Here is a 20,547-nt window from a genome sequence, read left to right as displayed (position 1 = left end):
TCCTGATTTACAGTCTTATCAGAAAGATGTATTTATGCTATCCTTCTTTCAGTAATTCCACTGACTAACTTATTTTGACCATTTGTGTTACAGCTTTGTCTGATGACTTTAAATAGGTACAATCACATGCTTATCTTCCATCACATAATTTTTGTAGCTAGAGCAAATCATCCTTTAGCCTCTGCTTCAGCAAACCAAGTAGGCTGAAATCCGCAACCTTTCAAGAATCTGACATGTTTCACAGTCACCTGTTTAGAGCTGTTCATTCCTATATATTTTCCAATTTGCATAGATGTTTCTCGAGTTCTAGGCACACTACTGCAGGGACAGTCACATCTGCATTAACGAACAGCCACCTTGCCTCTCTGCACCTGCCATATATTCTTTTGATTTGAGTTTTACATGAAAAGTTAACATACATGGCACATATATCTGACTCATCTACTCAACTGGAATTAGCAGGTCTAAGAAATATGAAATTAAAAAAAAAATCACTGAATTTCAAGGAAATAAAGAAATAAAGCAGCAATTACCTCTGAGAGGGACGCATCAACCTTGGAAGGCACTTTTAGATCCAGCCATGGCTGATAGTTTTCTAGGAGCAAAGCAGGTCTGTAGGAGAGCACGAAAAAGTAGATGTAACAACAATGCAAGTTCCCTACTGAAGTGTACAAAAATACTATCATTACCAGTGTCACATTTAATTTACCTGTGCCTCTTGCATTTGACTTTGCCACACACAGCACAACTGTGACCATGGGGAAATAGCTCCGGCAATTCCAATTGCTAGGAGAAAACATTTGGACAAGTTTATATTCTTCAAAATGATGACTCTGTTAAGACATCAGTAAATTTCCTTCTAGAGTATACAATTACAGAGAACTGAACAGTAGACAGGCAAAGGTGTTTTCCCAGCAGGAAAGCAAAATAACAAGGCACGGCATGAGAAACAACCGAACTGATCAGGAAAATCACTTCCACTAAAACAAAACTTAAGTAGATAGCCTTGTACATCTCTACCCATCTCCCCAGACATCATTTGGCCTGTGATCAGATCAACTAGCTTCTCTACAAACCTTGCCTTGCTATAGCCTCAAAAGATAGAAAACAGCAATTTCCTTTGGGAATGCTTTTTCCTTTGAAGTTCAGTACCACTTAAGGAAGCTTGACTACAATCAATAAAGAAGAGTTAGGAGTAGCGTACAAAAGGCAAGGCATTTTAAAGAGTCTTAATAAAAGAGAACACAGTTAAATAGTTTCTAGGCTACTTGCAAGTGAAATGCCCTAAGTGAAAAGTAGGTGAAATGGTTAGAAAACATCCATGAACTCTCCCAACAGCAGCTTTACATGAATACGTAGATTTGATGGGCCTATGCACAGATACAGGAAGAACCCAAGGCTGTAATCAGTATATTTGCCACAAGGTATCTATCAGTAAATAGATACAAACTGTATAGTGTTTTGAAAACAGCAAGAATCCCACCAGAATTACTATCTCTGTCTATTGCTACTGAACTTCAGGGCAGCCCACGGAGAGCCACGCTTACCTTGGGTTTATATTTTATGGTGAACAGAATATTGGGCAGGAGGGAATCCGGTCCCAGCGAGCAGTAGAAGGTGACGACGCCGGCCACAAACGACCAGAAGACCATCAGGACGTGGAGGTACCTTCCGAGCAAGCAGAAAAAGGGGGTCACCGCTCGTAGATCTCACTTTTTTTTTTTTTTTCTCCCCACGACGACCACCCCGCAGCCACCCCCTGCCTCGAGGCTGCCCCCCGGTCCCCCCCTCTCCCCCCCCCCGAAGCGGGGTTACCGGTTGAGGAGGAGGGTGGCCGCGGCCAGCCCCAGCAGGAGGCAGCAGAAGAGCGGGTACTGGCGGCAGGTCTCCCGCAGCACCTCAGCGCCCCTCGCCCGCTGCCGCAGCCGCTCGGCGGCCGCCCGCGCCCAGCCCATGGCCCCCGCCGAGCCGGAGCCGCCTCAGCCGGCCCGCAGGGAGCCGACCCGGGCAGGCCGCGCCGCTTCCGGGAATGGCGGGCGGCGTCAGGGGGCGGCCGCCATCTTGTTGGCGGCGCCGGGCGCTCCCTCCTCGCCTGCCTCTCGCCGGGAGGAGGCGGCTCTCCGCCGGGCGCCGCGACGGGGCGGAGCGGCGGAAGGGTGGGAGGGAGGAGAGGTGCCGAGGGGGGCCGGGGAGAAGGCGTTGGGAAGGCTGGGGTGGGTTTTCCAAAGGCACCCCGTTACGCTGATCTCCGGTGACAGGGCGCTTACATAAACGCTCGGGGTCGGGACAGCCGGCGCCCAGGAGCTGCTGCACCTGGCTAAAACGCCCTATATTTAGCTGATGACTGAACTAAAGCGTTCAGGAATCGGGAGCATAAAGCTGTGCAAACACTCCTCAGTGCTTCATAGGGCATCGCGAAGCAAACGGAGCAGGGTAGAAAAAGGGATGAGATCCTCTCCCCCCCTTAAAATCACAAAGTATACACACAGGGTTACAGCAGGCTGCCAAAGCGCTGCCCGGAATGTAGTTTACTGCTAGTGAGGAAGGCTTAAAGCCAACTGCACATTAGGAACAGCCTTCAGGTACTGCCTAAGCCACGTCAAATTGCTCCAAAATGCTCTGAGCAACTCCGAGGTTGTTCAGTCCCAGGAAGCTCAGAAGTTTTGTTAATGTAACACCGCTGGTTAGGGGAAGATTAGCTCAGTGGGCAAAATAAAAGCGCTTAAGTGACTGCTCCTAGGAAACCTTATTGAGAGGGGGGCTTCTGAGTTGCAGATATAAAAGATATCTGCTCAAGTACAACTGCCTTCCTTCATTTTTGAGTTGCATTGAGAAGTTGGTGTTGCCTTTTATACTCATTTGCACCAGCCCCACACAGGCATATTTGGGAAGCAGATACATAAGTGTACAGAGACTATGTCTATTGAGAAAAGAATCGTGTTTACAAAGCTATAGTGCAAACCCTGCGACTATCCCATGAAGGAAAATATAGTATTTGGAATATGAGTCGGTATCTAGAAATCAAAAGCCAAAAATAGCTTTCAGACACTTCTCTCAGATGTTTGTCATTTTATGCAACACTTCCCTTGACCTCTAGATCAGGTGAAATGCTGCAGTTCGACTTCAGTATGTTGACCTTTCTCAGAGAGCTTGGCAAAAGCCCAGGGTAGGATTGAATTTCCTTAAGAGCGCCTGCACAGTATTATTTCATGTCAGTCCACATGATTTCTATTAGGAAAAAAAAACAACAAATAAGGTACACATTCACAGCAAAGCTCCATACAGTATATTCAGAGGAAATTAATTTTCCTCAGAAGACGCATTTTTATTACTTACTCCTCAGCTTTACTGCTTACAATTTTTAGTCATTTATTTTGTAATGTTTTTAATAATAACTTTTTTTTTATGTGTAATGCTTAAAATATTTCATAGAGATGTTGTGACCAGCATCATGTATCTGGAACAGTGGAAGTGACTTGCAGAGCAGACCAGGAGCATGCAAGAACAGAAGTTCAACTTCTGCTTCTATTTGAGTTCTCTACTCTGGGTAAAGTTTCTTAAATTATAGCTTCATTGTTCAGGGTTATGTTTATTTAGCATGAAAGTGCCACATTCCCATTTGGCAGTAATTGTACCTCATCATCTGAGAAGCCCTGTGATTTCCTTCAGTTCACAAAGTTTAGCTGTGCTGGCCAGACTCTACAACAACCTGTTTTGTCCCAACCTCCTCTGCCACAGACATAGCAGTGCTAGCACCACAGATCACCACCCTCTGCAGCCCATTGCTCTACAACTACTTGGATTGTTCTGCTACACTGAAAGACGTAGTTGAGGTTTGTCTTCTAGCAAAAGAAGATGGAAAAACAAAAGGGAAATATTGACAAAACCAAGCTTTTCAAAATTCCAGTGAGATTTACGTGAGAAATGAAAACTTCAACCATTCACCGGCAATAGCAAGTCTCCCTTTTCACAGAAAGGAAACAGTTCTCCATTTTTTATTCTTTTAAAAACTACAACCAAAGATCGCATATTCTAACAACAAAATACACCAGTGGAGATTTTCCAGCATAACTTGAAATAAAAAAAAAGATGCTTGTTGACTGAAAAATGTCAGTCATAAGGCTGAAATTCTATTTAACTGTTTTTGTGGTTTTTTTTTTTAAGCTTAAACTCAGTTGTTTCTTTAGGCAGTGAACTGTAATACAGATTCACACAGGCTGATTGCATTTAGTTTACTCTGCAAGCAGTCTGCTTTTACTCTCCAGTATCTTAAAAAAAAAAAAAAGTTGCCAGTCTATAATGCCTCCTTCTTCAAGTTACTTATTTTCCTCAAGGATATGGTTGTTCTAGGCTAACTTCCATAATATAATCCTTCATCTTTACCCAATCAGGAATTAGTTTTCCTTTATAAATCATTCCCCACAAGTCCCTTATCATTTTTGTGGGTCCTTTCCAGAAGTTTAATCCAAAGGAATCATATTAACTTTTAACTTCAACAGCTTTCTCCTAAGCAATCTCTGAAATTAATTTTAAGCAAATACTTAGGGAACAGGTAAGAAATAAAGAAGTGAACGTGGACTCAAATCCCAAGAAAATTAAGCTTTAGTAGGCAACTTAGGCTCAACTTTTCAATTTAAAACTTAAAGGGCATACACCAACAGTTACCAGTTTCAGCTGATGAACTCAGGTAATTCAGCTGCATTCAAAAACGAAGTGAAATTTTTTATTAGCACAGGCTTGTTGGCCTCTCTCTTGAAAGAACACTCGAGCTTTAGGGGAAAGCAGAGGCTGACTATTTCCAGTTTTCATTGATTTGGGTAGGATGATAATTATTAGCATTTAGGTAAACAAAACTGTTTTTACTGTTACAAATGCAGTAATGTTCATTAGTCTGTTAGCGAGTTAATAGTCTGCTAATAATGAGTTTCACTGTATTTGAGACTCACAGACCTGCGCTTCTCAGTTGCATGGGAATGCGTGCTGCCAGTGGTGGTTCTAGGTTCTTACATTTGCTTCCTGGACCACCACATTATGGACCATGAGCTGATCCACGGTATTACAAGATTAAAGCAAAGTGGATGGGAAATGATAAGCTGGGGTTAAAAGTACCCGCTGGACACAGCAACAGAGGCTTTGGATTACTGGGTAAAATCGCACACAAGTTGTTTTTTAGAAGAACAGGGGAGGTCAGCTGCTCCAGGAGAATGAGGAGCATAACAGTAGAATGAAAGGAAAAATCATCTTAAAAAAAAAATATAGATGATGCTTCTCAAAAAATCAGCTGGCAATTCATTTTTTCCCTAAGCGTGGAGACCAACGATGTTAGAGATTTAATGTTTTGTTTTAAATAAAAAGATTCAGCAGGAAATTGAATTGGGTGGCTAAGGGATATCAGTTGTAACAGGCCACCCAAAATTCATCATTCCTTTAAGTATAAAATAAAATTCATGTAAATGAACTGAAAATACCTATACCAAGCTGTGGTATAGAAGAACTGAGGTCATGAAACCACAGATAAGTACCAGGCAGAATAAAGACTGGCCCGGAAAAAAGGCACAGAGACTGCGCTGGTAAGGAAATTCAAGTGAAAGAACCTACTTTGAGTGAATGTCCAGAAGGTCAGTTTATTATGCGCAACAGGACTGATGCTTGGGAAAACAAAGGTGCACAGACATTGAGGAAATACTGAACACGCTGGAATTTCACCAGGACAAACAAGGTTCATTTTGGAAAATGTACCATTGGGAAGAAGAAAAAAATGGCTAGATAATAGAGGCAGTTTTGTCTTGAGGAACTTGTAACTCTCAAGGAGAAAAAATGAAAAGGGTCAGAGCAACATTAGAGTGTTTCTCCAAATTGTTTGCATGAAGAGGACTGTTCTGAATGCATTCTTTTAAAGACTAGATAATGGAGAGCATTAAGATATTAGAGATGAAAATAATGTCCCATAAATTACCATTTGTACAGGACAAACTAAGGGAGAAAGATATTGAAAGGAAAATTGCAAGGTGGGTGCAGAAGACAGAGGCCAAAAAATTTAAAGAATATGCATAAAGGGAGGCATTAGACCTATACAGGACACACTGGAGAAATGCTTAAAGATATGAACATTAGGTGTGTGGTAAACATTTGGCAAAATTATAGTCTACAGAATTTTTGTAATTTTTTTTTCCTCCACCAGAGCAAGAGAGAGGCTCTTTGGATGTGAGATTTAACTTAGTATTGAGATAGCTGAGTTGGTTGGTATGCGTGGGGAAGACTTGGAAAGTTACTTATCTGAAGCCGTAAATTCCTTCCATAAACCTGGGCTGATCAAGGAGGAAGATTTTCATGGTGGCTGGATTTGAGAATTTGTAAGAAAATGTAAGAAAAAGTTTGTGAAAGAAATAAGGAGCTGTACCAATGCAAATAGTTAAGTGAACGCCACAGCACAGCTTAAGAGCTCAGTCTAAATGAAAATTAAGATGTTTACAGTGGGCATAAAGAAAACCTTGCCCTGGATACACACTTTGTGAAAATAGCTATGTCAGGTCCTGAGGGAGTTTCCAGACAACTTTGTGGTTAATGGGGGAAATTCTCAAGTAGGGAGTTTGAGGAGGAACGTGAGCCAGTTTCCCTTGATTCAGCTGAATTAGGAAGTGCCAAGAAAATACTTGTAAGATGTGTTTCTGGTAAAAGCTGCAAAGCGGTGCAGCACCTGTGCCTTTCATAACTATGATGAGACCTGGAGGATTCAAAGGTAGTGCAAGTTTTTCCACCACAGACACTTGATGGATACACAGAACAGCTGTGTTGGGTCAGCAGCTCTTCAGCCAGGTGAACATCCTGTTTGTGACAACGGCCAACAGGGGATACCTAGAAGAAAGAGCTCTAAAAGCACAGCAGGAATATAATACTTTCCCAGAACATTCTTTGACTCCGATTTGCATCTTGGGGATATCCTGAGAAGGAATTTTTTTCCCTGAGTTTCAAGTTGCTTTTTGAACTGCAAGGAGTTCCACCACTTTATCCTCCTTGAATATTCATATGTACCTTCAATCTCACAAAGAACTTTCACTGACTATTTTATAAAGAGATGGTGAAAACTCATTCCTTACTCTGCTTATCATTGTATCAAATGACTTTGACCACCTGAACAGTCTGCCTTTTACAAAGATTTATGATCCTCTTGCCTCCTTTGGGCACAATTTCCACCTTAGGAGCAGAACAGCGACAAAAATTCCCCCAACTTCAAGTCATCACATAATCAATAACTTCTGGTCAACACTCAGAACTTCCCAAAACTAGAAAAAAAGCCTGATTATAACTGAAGATTGCTGTTGTAAGCCAGCTTGTATCAGAAAAAGCTTTCTAATGATACTAACATCTGTTGCGCCTCCTGATACTGATCGTGTAAACTCACATGCAGAAATTAGTTTTTTTTTCCTTTTTAAATGGTGACAGGCAAGCTGGTATCCTGAACTCCGCTGCTTTAGCTTCTGTAGGTACAGCAGTAAATGCCTTGAGTGTTTTTGTCAGGTCAGAATTCCACAGAGATATTTTTAGTTTGAGCAACCAGTTTCTCCGAGAACAAGAAGTATTTAAAAGTGGTATAGGTTAAGAGCTAAACAACATCAATTATCACCCTCAGAAAGTTATTTGTGCTTCAGTTAAGTCTTTCAACCACCACGTTACAGAAATTGTTACAGAATGAGCTGTATAACTAAGGTTGTTTTATTTATCATTTGTTGGCTGAGGGTGTATACAATGGACATTTTCCCTTCATTTAAATGATGTAGAATCATTATGTATGATGAATCATAAATCTATGATTCTATGCACAGCAAAAAAATGTTTTCAGAAAAAAACAATGGGACATATACGTTAAGTTTCCCTGAAAGAATATGGGATACATGACAAAAGCAAAATAATTCTATGCTAGCAGACTGATGCACAGGATGATACTGGGAGAGAGCATGAACAGAATCACACAGAATCACAGAATTGCAGGGTTGGAAGAGACCTCCAGAGATCATCAGGTCCAACCCCCCTGCCAAAGCAGGTTCCTTAGAGCAGGCTGCCCAGGTAGGCGTCCAGACGGGCCTTGAATATCTCCAGAGAAAGAGACTCTGAACAGAGTGTTATTCCTCTTCATATGTGAGGATGAGTTCTGAAGATTTTTGTAGGAACTTCTTGAAGCATATGGGCAGCTTGCTAGTATGACATTTTGCGGTATAACTTGAGCACACAGCCCTATGGTAAAGCTCCACTGTAAGAGGAATATGATTTTAATTAGATAATTTTAGGATTCAGTAGTGAGCTCTGCAAGGCCAAGCTTCTTTACAGTTCACAACTGATCAACGCCACCTTTACCAGACAGCTGCTACTCGCGTTCCTGAAGGTACGCCAAACCATTCTTCCCCCAAAATGCTGTCTCATTTAATAGAAAAGTGGTACTATGGTGTATTGCTATGTACCACTTCACTTCTAGCCCTGGTATCACTGGTGCTTCTGTGGAAGCAGATGATCCCTCCAGGGGCCTATTAGCAGACATACCTTAGTAGGATAGAAACTCAAGAGTCTCTCTTCCAGAACAGTGAAGAACAGCTGCTTGCGATTCCTCCCCGATATTCTGCAATGCAGTTCCTGGTGCACGCTTGGCACCTGCACAGTGGTTTTCCCTAAATAGTCCTTTGGGAAGGGAGCGTGCATGCTTAGGCAGACAAGAGGACTCTGAACTGTATTTTCAGGACAAATTGTAAAATCAAGAAATGAAGACTATTTGGAAGAGCTATCTGTACTATCAGTAGGTTTTCTGTAGTGGAATTTATGTGACTACCTGAACAAGTTATAGAATAGTTTCTCTGAAGTTCATAGGATAGACAAATTTCCTCTGGATAAATGAATTCAGACCAACTGAACATTTCATCTAGATCTGAGCCTGATCTATTTACTAGTTAAGCATCAAAGTTCTGCACTAATTAAAGTCTTGCTTTGCTTTTTATTTTATTTAAGTAACTAGTATTCTAGCTGGGAAAGGCATTGGAGCTATTAGGAACTGAGATTGTATGAGGGAACATTATCATCATTCAGTATAAATCTGCAACTTTCTCAGTTTCTGATATGTGACCAAATGATTTACTACTACATCATCTACCTGGTTTATCTGTATTTTTCTACTGAAGTATAAAAATGTTTTAAATGCTAGGTAGGCATGAGGCTCCCCCTTTCACAGATATATATAAATATTTGTAAATATATACTAATATATGGGCTTCTTAATATGAAAATCAGCTTACCATCTTTCGTACCAAACTGCAAGGAATGATGTTCTCTTCTCCTCAAGAAGCTGCATGTCTTCCAGTCTTATCTCCGGACTTCAGAGTATTCTCTGTACATCCAGTTTCTGCACCCCCACCAGGAATTACAATGATCGAGATTTGGAATTTCAACAGATGCATGTAAGATAGCTCTCAACACTGCACGTGGACCTGGGTGGCATCAGGTAAACCCGAAGTTGGGTTCAGTGCATTTCAGATACAAGAGGGAAGGAACTTTTTTTTCCCCTCAAAAAAGTAGATTTTGCTTCATAAGAAAACAGAGAAAGGATGCTTTAATACCATATAGGTTTCCTAGGGGCCTGTATAAGACCCTCAAAAGCATCGTTTGTTTAGGAATAGCAGTAAGTTCTCCACTGAACATTATCGTCCACTTTGGACACAGCAAATTGTAGATCGAGTTCTAACCTATCATCATACTGTGGTGTACTGTCTGCATCCAGTGTTATTTTGGGGATATGCTATGTTCAGGAAACTTGGAATACCAGTCAGTCTCAACTCTGACAAGTCTATCTGGAGATTCTCCTGGACCACAATGGTAGGAACCAATGCACAGCTCTGCTTCCTTCTCCTTTTTTTTCCTTTACCTGTTCATTAGGTCTGGAAAAGTCTTAACGGCTCTCTCCTCTCCTTCCCTGAAGCCCACAGGCAACAGTTAAAAGCCAGAACAAAGAAAGGAACAAGGTCATGGATTATATGGAGGAGCAGTTCTGGCTGTGAGGGGACACAGAAGTGCTGAACATAGCCCAAGGTTTCTTAGTTCAAAGCTGCTCACCTGAGTTTCACCAAGAACTTAGAACATGCACACCGGTCTCCACTGGACGCTTCAATTCCCATTACTTCTACAGTCAGGAATGTCCTATCTCCCACTGAGTCTTCAAAGATGCTGCTCACCTGCAGAGAAAATGACAGCTTTCCCCTATTGCAAGCTGCCCACTTCTGTACCTTGTTCATCAGCACAGTCTTATCTATTCTTGACCTGCTTTTCTTAGTAAGGAGAGCAAACCAAAATCGGGCAAATATATTCTGCCTTAGCCCTACTCCTTTTCCAGCCTCCCCCTACCTTCTTACCTGATGCAAGGTTTTGCATCTGACAGGCTTAGAATAAAATCCCTTTTCTTCATTAACAAAGTGTATTTTCTGGTATCAAAAGATGTAAGCTCTATCATGACTTGGAACATCTTCAAAGTTTAGCAACCTCCATATTGGTAACATCCTTATCATCTCTTGAGCTCCTGCTTTCAAGCACGTATCAATCCCTGTATGTACCTTCATTTCTGAGCATGAAGACCACCTCCACTGTAGAAAATACCCAGCTCATCTACCTGCACCACCCAGTCTTTAACAAAGTCCTGACTGAGTCCTGAGAAATTACCAGCCGCTTCTCTCCCTCGGGATGCTGGGCTTGTATTGGATACTTATCCCGAAAAAAAAACAACCCCATGCAAAAACCTGGTGGTGTACCTGGGAGCCAATTTGGCCCATCCTCAATTTGAATATCTCTAAAGGGACTGCTGAGTTGGCTTTGATTTGCCGCAGCTTCCCAAGCAGAACACCTATTCGCTCACTTTGTCCCCTGGATTAAAAGACATTCAAATCAAGATGGTACATGAGGCTTCACTATGAACACGACATTCCTTCCCTAAGCACCACTCAATATGGATGTCTTGTCAGGCCCTATTAAAAAGTTTTTCTTATTACCCTACTTTTAACTACACTTTAAAGTATTACTAAAGGTATTAATTTAATTTTAATACCAGTAAAAAGAAATGGAAGAACTCCTCACCTATACCACAAAACAAGTCAGCCATTGGCACAGGTACATCAGATATTCAGGAGGGTCTCTTGCTCGCTGAGGCTATTAGCCCATCACTTCAAAACAGCAGGTTTACGATTACCAGCCACAGGATTATCACTCACCTCTCCAAACAGGGCATCTGAAATAGTAGCATAATTGAGGCACGGCAAGAGCTTTTCTCTGCTGGTTTTCTGTTTTGCTGTATTCGAAACCTCCTTTGTTACAGGAATACTTTCAGACAGAATTCCCTGGTTCTCTTGGACGCGTTCCCACAACCTTCCTGCCATTCTTCCCAAACTTCTACCGAGATAAGAGGCCCCGATGGTTACACCAGCCCAGACAGAATCTCCTTACCTTTTCACATGAAGTCCAAGGCCCTGTGTCTGCTCTCAACCTGATGTTTGCACCTGGGCAAGATCCATCACCTGACCTTCCCTTCACATCTTGCTGTGGCTGCTAGATGATGCCTGGTTTAGAGTATACCTACCTTTCACAGGAAAAGGACAGACTGATTAATAGCAAGAATGATTCCACAAAGCTGTAACACAACTAAGTGAAGTCCTTCTACGTCGTGGTTTGCCAGGTTATTTACCTGGCTATTTTGTTTTTAACCCTAGACTACAAACTTGCCAGTAGTCGAGGCACATTTAATAGTATTCTTGTGCCCGTGGATGGATGATTTCTTTCTCCAGCTGTTACATGACCTGAAGTTTTCTCCTGAGTCAGACAAGAATGTGTTTTGTTGAGGACTCTCCAAAGCAGGGAATTATTAGTGATTTTATCACTCCTAGAGATCAACCATCTAAATACCAGACAAACATACTCCTTTGTATTTCTCTGAGGGGAGTCTACCTGGCTTTCGATCACTGCTTCAAGGGTAGGGGAAAAAAAAAAAAAGGAAAAAAAGCATTTACAGGTGATTAAGTTTCAATTTTCACAGGGACATTTTTCCCTGTTTAAGATGTCCAAGTCAAATCCACATTTTTTTTTAAACTAGAGACTAATATGATTTCATTTTATTTGTGAAACCTAAAATATCTCTGTAATCTCTTTCATGTGGTTGACGGGTAGAAGTTCCAACATTATCACATCCATCTCACTTACCCCATATCCAAGAATTCAGTACCTATCACCTAGTAACCTGCACGCCTTTGGAAAGTAACGCATATTCAAGTCCTCTCCTACACACTTCTCAGAGACAGGTTTTTGTTTTGTGGTTTTGGCTTTTTTCTTCCTTACCCAATATATGCATTTGTGCTAGATACAGACATTCTAAGATAGACTAAGTGAATACCTGTTTAATAACAGGTCCTTTCTTTACAGAGTTACCACACAATTTTAAAATATGTGCTTTGATTACTGGGCTCTAACTTCACCAAACTGTCTGCTCTTAACACCAGAATTGCGAACGTTTCCTTCTATCTTTAAGTTGCGTTCAATCTTTGAGTTCAGAATTTGAACCTTACAATTTTGTATCTTCATGCTTTAAAGTCAAAAAAGGCTGCTTCAAAGGGACACAGAAATTTAAAAGATGTTTAAAACACACTATGCATCACAACTATCTATTGTTTCTCCAAGACTACAAGTGGATGATCCTCTACCTGCTGCTGCACTGGAGTTACCAACCCAGCTGTTCTTTACTGGCTGCACAACAGAACTACACAAGTACTTCAGCATAATTCAGTACCAAATCAGCCACTTTAACATAAGCTATCATTGAGGGCAATTTGTGCCAACCTTGCTGAGCTGTGACTGCTACCCAATTTACTTCCGTGCAATTTATACCTGTGTGGTGGGTACACCTTAATGCACCTCTGAGTGCAGTTACAAACTGGGAGGCTTCACTTTTCAAATGCTTAACCAGCAATGCTTTTTCACAGTTCATCTGTGTACTTCTCTCATTTTATCACTCAGTAAAAGCACTACTCCTAGAAACGTTACACTGAGAGCAACAGGCTAACAGTTTACCCACTAGCATTACAAAAAACAAGCCTCCATACTTCCCATCATATATCTGTACTATTTTCAACAGTTAACCTAAGAAAAGACTGAGTATGCCAGAAAGCAGCAGCTATTAGGCCTGAAACTTACTGATCAGCTAACACCATAGAAGTATTAAGATTTTTTTTAACATAGAAACATGGCAACCTAAATGGCTCAGAAGACCAGTAAACCAAACGCAGTATTTATCAGATTAGCATGCCATTAAAAAGAAGTACCATTTATTACACCATTCCTATTGTAAGATCACAACGATAGGTAAAACCAAGTTGCAAACTCCACAAACAGAACAGCCGCTTTAAATCCAATGGATTTAAGACCTTCCATGTTCTTCCTAAATTTAACTTGGGGATCAAACTCAATGGATTTAAACCATTATGAGTTTGTTTGTTTAAAAAAAAAACTTTTTAAGAGGTTCTCTGTTAGCATTATGAAGCCAGAGCCAGATTCCACCATTCTCACTGGTAAAGCTTAAATCCATCCAAAGTTTACAGTACCTTCAGTGAGTCAAGTTATGACAGTTTTTTCCCTTTATATTAATTCTGATACCACAAAAGCTGCAGCATATTTCATTTAAATTTTGACAATTTTAAAAAATGTACCTTGCTGTAGTTTTCTCAGAGTAGCTTTTAATTCAAAAGCAAGAGTAAATCGCCTACACTTTTACAGAAGTATGTTAATATGAATTAAGAGCAGTTTCACTAGGCTAGTTTAAGTCAACTTGTGCGCTTCTGGTGAAACTACTACTCATGAATACCCCAACGACTGTTACTGCAGGTTTTGTCTTCCCCCAAAGCATAAATTTAAGTGCACAAAATTTTGAAATTTTGTTGAAAGTGGTGGATCAGAAACAGGTTTGAACTAGAAAAAAAGGTTTCATTGCACAGTGTAATGGAACCCTTTGGCCATAACCTAAAATAGGAACAGTGCTTCGGTAGCCACTTCAGTTTTTCCACATTCAGAGATCAGGTATGTTTTTGTCAGCTTAAATGCTGTAGTATTAAAATCACCTTCAGCTTCTGATATATTTGTATTATGAGAATGATAGAATTCTTCTTTATTTGGACTAGCTCTCACTAGCATTTTATAAGAGAGCTCCATTCTTAAGTATACTGAAATAGCACTTAGAAAAAGCAGTAATTTACTGGTATCTATGTAGTTCAGTTCCTTTGTTCAATTCTCACAGAAGAATCTTTTTTTTTTTTATCCCAAATTAGCTATGTTTAATAAAACAGTTTTTAAATAACCAACGCTCATCACAGGTGCATTTTTCATTCCCCTGAAGAAAAGAAACCTCAAAGAAAGTTACTTTAGATAGCAGAACAATACTGGAAATGCTACCCTTGGAACCAGTAACTCAGTACCTGACGTTCCTGGCTCTTCTATGACGTGTTCATGGGTAATTCCCTTGAAACTATGACTGCTAACTCATCAGTTCAACAATATCTACTGGATATATATGAAGCCTTCTGGAGATTCTTAGCTTGAAAGTATTTAACAGTATGAGATTACACTCAATGTTCACTTAGCATTGAAGTAAACACTCAAAAGTTTAAGTTAAAAACCATAAAACCTTCCTAATCCCTGCAGATAAGAAGTCAATTAGTGTACTGAAGCTAGATTTTAGGTCCCGAAAGTCATTTAAGTACTGGAATGTCTATTTTTACTTACCATTATCATCTCTGCAGTCCAACAGCTTAGGCTACTCTATTGGGTGTGTAGCAGTACTATGAATGTGCTTGTAATTTCCTTAGTGCAAGGAAACTAAGGAGTAAGATTCCATGTTTTTTCTTCTGCAAAAGTGGCCAAAACAAGCAAAATGGTCTTCTTTGCCATACCAACTGTACAAACAGAGATCATGAACTATTCCCATTCATCAAGACAATTGGATCGGTCTCAGACAAGAAGGAACCCAGATCTCTGACATGGCTGTTTTACCTAAATGACTGTCAGAAGGTAAGTGCTGACTTTGGAGCAGATAGTATAATGAACATTCAGGTATAAAGCAACACTTGGAAATAGAATATATCTTGTGAGAGAACAATTTAATTCTTCAAACTTAAAATTTAAAACTGTATTTACCTCCCTACCTCCCATGACTTATTTCCACATTGTCACAGATGCTTTAAGCTTTTACCATGTACCTGGAAGCCTGACAGTCTAAAGAAGATCTCACGAAGATAGCCTTAAACAAATTTAACCCAATGCTCTCAGATAGCCTCAGCTATGCAACATCCACTCGAGAACTGGCCATTTCAGATTAAGTCTGTAGAAAAAAAATCTAACCAGTTATATCTTGGCAAGAAAGAGACATTACATGAGACGATCACCCCTCTCTCCAAATTCCAAGTAAGCTTAGAAGCTAGCCCTAGATTTACTTTTCAGCGTATTTATCTATTGTAACCGTCAAGACAAAACAGGACCACAAAAGTTACACTTCCATCCTGTGGATTTTATAACACAAGTGAAACTAAATACTTGAAAGTGTTGATCAATCAATCAGATGACTGTGTGAAAATCAGTTTCCCAGAAAAAAAGTTTAATATCACTTTCTGGGAAGCTTTGTTTGTTTGCACTAATTGCCATAAAGTAACACACCTAATAGTTTATTCCTTCTTCCACCAACACCTGTATCAGGTATCCAAGTATCTTCAGCTAGGCTTCTTCCTCCTGTTACAACACATTTACTTATTTTAATCTGACTAAGCAAGTGCAGAAAGTACAGTCTGGCGTTTCCTCTGCCCAACTAACACAACCAGCTAGTCCCAGCCTGGGGATGTCAAGCACTAGCGCTAGGAGTTAATTCGGCAAGACACTCAGTGAAGACAGACTAAGTCCATCAAAGCCAGTCATGAAATTTGGATTCATAAGCTTCAAGCTACAAACACAAACTCCAGCTTTGCTGATTTCAGTTCTCCAGCACTACGTTGCAAAATCTACTGCCTTATTACCTACTTCCAAACCTTGCCACTCCATTTTAAACGGCTAATATTTTCCACTTAGCTTTCACTAATGCAAGGAGCAAGCAGTAGTAATTTTGTGGAATGTATCAATTTGAGCACACGCTTTTCAGAAAATTTTATAAGTGGTTTTGTACCTGTTGCCACTGACATAGAGAAGCACCAACAAGACAAAACTGCCAGGCTGAACGAGAAGTGTGATGCCTCTGAAGAATTATCAAAGACACAAAGGAAAGTAAGTTGCAGCCACATAAAACATTTTTAGAACAAAACACGAAGTTGGGAATCCTACCTTCAGAGGAGGCTAAGCTTATTTTAGACTGTCATACCCACAACCCTGCCAACAAAAGAATTTGTATTCCTTATTTTAGATTTTAAGACAGCATTTAGGTATGAGTTGTACTGTGCAGAATTTCAGAAGCTGGTCTTAGTATCTGTATTAACAGCCTTTCTCCAAACACTAAAAACAAACCTAAGTTTTACGTTCTAACACTTTTCCTCTGCAAAAAAAAGTACAGTGGTACGACCTGGATGAAACCCCTTCAAACAAACAAATGTTAAAACAGAAGTATAATTCAAGAAGTGTATCGGAGTGTTTACAAACCAGAAGTGTTAAGCAGCAGTTTCTAATTTCTTACTAAACTCAATTAGGCTTCAAATTTACGAAAGCATTACAAATCAATGTGGAACTCTTGCTAGCTATGCTCAAACCTTCGCAGGTGTTTCAGTGTAGAAGGCCTCCTATGAGAATAATCAGAGGCAGCATAATCCAGATATAGGTCATATCCAGTAGGTCAAAACTTGCCTTTAACATGCCAAAAAGAACTGCGTGTTAGGTGCCCATTTGTCGCTGAAGCACCTTGCAAGAGATGTGTTACTGGAGAACATTTCAAGTTTACCAACACCCAGCGCAACTGAACCGATGCTGTAGATAATGCACTTGCCCACTCTCACCAGTCTTTCCACACTTAATAACGAAGGGTTTTTCTTTACACAACCAAATTTAAAGCTTTGAAAACAACATTATTTGATTTTAGTTTTCCACAATATTAATCACCACATGCAATTTAGTTTTCTGATCATTTTGCTAAAAAACTGCACCAATATCAGAACAGTGCAAATCATATTTAATTTTAAAAGTTATAATGGCTTGAGTTCATAATTAGAGGGAACACTGTCAAGATCTTGATATTTTGCTCACTCACCATTGCTTGCATTCCACTGAAAACAAACACTTTCCTGTCAATTTTGACATTTTTGCAATAGTTCCCCGTGCTTTTATCAGAGCTGAAATTAAGGGTATCATCCTCAATTTCAACACATGTAGTGCCTTAACAGCAATGTTTTTATGCACTTCCATCAACTGTTAGAATTCCATAAATATATTACCCCCCCCACCCCTAAACACATTTCCAGACTAAGAACTGGTCACTAGCACTTGTGATCCCACAAGTGTTTAAAGTTTTCCAGCAATGGAGAGATTTCAAGATTAAGAAATCTGAGGACTTCCCCTCTCCTACAGCCCCCAGTGTTTTCATTTTCTAGCAAGTTCAGAATTGCTTTCCACACCTTGACAGTGTTCCTTATAAAACCATATGACAGTAAAAGTGCCAGTAGGCATGGCAACCTCTTTGAAGGGAGCATTTAAACTCCTTGGCACTGGGAATGCCAGCACCAAGGATTACATTGAAATTCAAAATTATACTTAAGGCTACAATTAGCAAACCCACTTTCCATAAGCCTAATATTCTATCACTAGATTTGAAAATTCAGAAGCTAATGCAACTGCATACTTTTATGCTCAAATCTGAGGAAAAAGTTACTTTTTTTTTTTTTTTAGCAAGGGCAGTATATGAAACTGTGGTAGCAAGTCTCTTATGCATTGACTACTCATTTCACCATCATTCACTTACTTTGTCTTAAAGTTCAAAACTGGCAAGGCACATTTACATATTCCAATGAATACTTGACAATTTTAAATTACACTTCATGTCCCAGCTATCCCAGTAATTGACATACAACATACTAAAATGGTTTATTAAGATAACAAAAAAAAAAATCAATTAATGTGAAACATACAGGCTATTGGCAACCACTATTCTAAAAATTATGTAAATACAAGTAAACATACTGAAATGTGTGCGATTCTAAGTTTTTAAACCAGAAGATCTCTGTACTAACACACATTTATATTAATGACACATAAAAAAAATAAAAACTTTATTACAAAAATAAGTTACACTCGCCTCCAGCTTACAGTATAAAACAATTTTATTTGCAGGAATGCAAAATGATTGTTTGCCATGAGCATTTTCAACATATGACATGTCTAATTTTGTCAAAATTTGCATTTACTGGGGGAACTGGTGTGTATAAAACCTAAATTAGGTATAAGCTTCAATTTTCCTTGTGGTGCCTATGGGTATGTAGTATAACTGCAGTATCCCTTTGGGCAGGGGGTTAAGGGAAGCTCTTTATGCCAAGTCCAAAGTAAGCCATAATTTTATCTACCTTTTACCTATATGAAGTTGGACTTGGCAAGGTTCTTTTTTTTGTTGTTTTTGTTTCATTTTTGTTTTTTTTTTTAAGGGTGGTTCAATAGAGGATGCTTCACCACTGAACACTCACTGTCATCAAGGTGCTTTAGAAAATTAAAAACATAGCACAAATGATTGTACTCTACTCTACTCTACAGGTTATCATGATCTGCATAAGAGAAATGGAAAGCTGATCCACATGTTTTTACAGTGATCAGCAATAAGAAATGCACTAATGAAAACATACCTTTTACCTAAAAAGCTAAACTACAGCCATATACTATTCTATGATTTATGAAAAACTTCAAAATATCCAAATGTCAGGCTTCACTGTACAGTTGTCAGTTTTAGTCTGACCTTTTATAAAGGGACACTGCAGTATTTAGTACAAGTTGCTGATGCACTTTTTTGAACATCTGATGTCTTACAAAAGTAACATCTTGCTAAACTATTATACATCCAAATAACTACAATATCTGAAGAAGCAAGGCTGCTTTTTCAGCCACAAAATACGACAAAAGCAAGGCCTGTTATGATGGTCATGAGGAAGTCTTACAAAGCCTCTGGAACTAAAGGCAACTAAGAATGTTACATTTGGTATATTATAATCTTACCCTCATATCATATTAAACAAGCCTTGCTTTTATCTACAAAGATTTTCTATGTACAGTACAGACAGGGTATAGTTCAATCCTCTGCTACTGAGGTAGTTAACCAACCCTTTAAAAAAGGTTCTGAAAAGAACCACTATCTGGAATGCCTGACTAACCAGCTCTGATGATTACACCTGAAACTGCTGTATCTGAACACAATTCATAAGTGATTACTATATAGACAATCATGATTAACCTTCATGAGCAGAAATAAAATTTAAGGATACCAACGATGGTATTCAGCTATACCATTGCAATAAAAATTTAAATGCAAGAACTTGTGAATACCACCTTCGGAATCCTTAACTAAGAAAACTTTGGGGAAAAATCTACTTAAAGCAGATTTTTTAAAGAACAACTTTATTCTTTATTAAGATACCATGCTAGACGTTAAGGATTTTGTTGAACACATTGGGGAAATAGAGTAGCTTTAGTTTAATAACTTGCACTGCAGAGAAAACTGTTAAAGAAATTCATTTCAAAGTCCAAGTATTAGTTCAAATGTCCCATATTTGAATCCATGATCTTCGCAGGAAGGTCTTTTGCAACAGAATATGCTCCTATACAGCTGAGATACTTAAGGTTGCTTGATTTCCTTACCATTACTCCACTGCAAGCTTCTGGTGTAATCCCACATAGCAAGTCAGTCTTCATTGTAACAGGTCAGGACCGGCCTCGACCCCTTTTCCCTGCTAGCCAGGTAACAAAAGGAATCAATTAGATAAATCATTTTAAACTCTGGTCTGTACATTTGTTAACATAAAATCTTAGCAAAACGAATTATTTTAAAAGAAAACTAATAGACAAACATTTTGCCTTCTCATTGCCACTAACTTTGGAATTTTGCTATGGGTGTTTTACCACTTTGTCACAAACTGATTTTATTTAAAAAGTTAAGTTTTAAACCTTGTGTCACCAACTAAGGTTTAGCGCACTAAGTCACAAACAACTTTACATTATAGAAAATTCCCAGTAACAGTAATATAAAACTTGGTGGTTATAGTCATCATGAAAACATGTTGAAAATCGAATCAAGTCTAAGCATAATGTGACTTGCGATCTAGTTTGAATTTCAACAACCTAACTGCTTTAGGCACATCTTTTTAAAAAGATCACATCTTCGTTCAGGTGCAATCCTTATTTATGTATTTATTTATTAACATAGCGTTTGGAATCTAAGATAGCAGCGCCAAAATGAAAAAAATACCTAGCAACCATTTTCAAGGCAGTTTTCAAGACGACTCATTTAGCTGAAAAGCACCACTGAAGAAAACAGACTAA

At 39.3% G+C, this 20,547-nt stretch overlaps 2 protein-coding genes and 1 long non-coding RNA gene across 13 annotated transcripts in view; 1 reads left to right on the top strand and 2 right to left on the bottom strand.

Annotated features, from left to right (window-relative positions):
* SNX14 (sorting nexin 14) overlaps positions 1–2,106 on the bottom strand; it is a 55,475-nt gene extending 53,369 nt beyond the window's left edge. For all 3 annotated transcript variants that reach the window (XM_080587310.1, XM_080587311.1, XM_080587312.1), the window contains exons 1-4: positions 1,816–2,106; positions 1,548–1,668; positions 710–786; positions 534–612 (exon numbers count right to left, since the gene is read on the bottom strand). In XM_080587310.1, coding sequence (XP_080443436.1) covers positions 534–612; positions 710–786; positions 1,548–1,668; positions 1,816–1,955 — 417 coding nt within the window. In that variant the 5' untranslated portion in view covers positions 1,956–2,106. The remainder of the gene's footprint in view (positions 1–533; positions 613–709; positions 787–1,547; positions 1,669–1,815) is intronic.
* Positions 2,107–2,353: 247 nt separating this feature from the next.
* LOC308193093 lies at positions 2,354–18,753 on the top strand. Its single transcript, XR_013949374.1, has 2 exons — positions 2,354–3,547; positions 3,739–18,753. It is a non-coding gene; the product is annotated as an uncharacterized lncRNA (long non-coding RNA).
* Positions 17,189–20,547, bottom strand: part of SYNCRIP (synaptotagmin binding cytoplasmic RNA interacting protein) — a 25,826-nt gene continuing 22,467 nt past the window's right edge. For 3 of the 9 annotated variants that reach the window (XM_080587320.1, XM_080587314.1, XM_080587316.1), the window contains exon 12: positions 17,189–19,958. In XM_080587320.1, coding sequence (XP_080443446.1) covers positions 19,917–19,958 — 42 coding nt within the window. In that variant the 3' untranslated portion in view covers positions 17,189–19,916. Of the gene's footprint in view, positions 19,959–20,544 lie in introns of those variants that run through there. The other 6 variants (XM_080587321.1, XM_080587315.1, XM_080587317.1 and 3 more) reach the window with 2 other exon arrangements.

Source organism: Anser brachyrhynchus (genome assembly GCF_964034855.1).
Source record: "Anser brachyrhynchus genome assembly, chromosome: 3".
Lineage (NCBI taxonomy): Eukaryota > Metazoa > Chordata > Aves > Anseriformes > Anatidae > Anser > Anser brachyrhynchus.
Note: the sequence above shows the minus strand (reverse complement) of the source record. Positions and strands in the feature narration are given on the sequence as shown.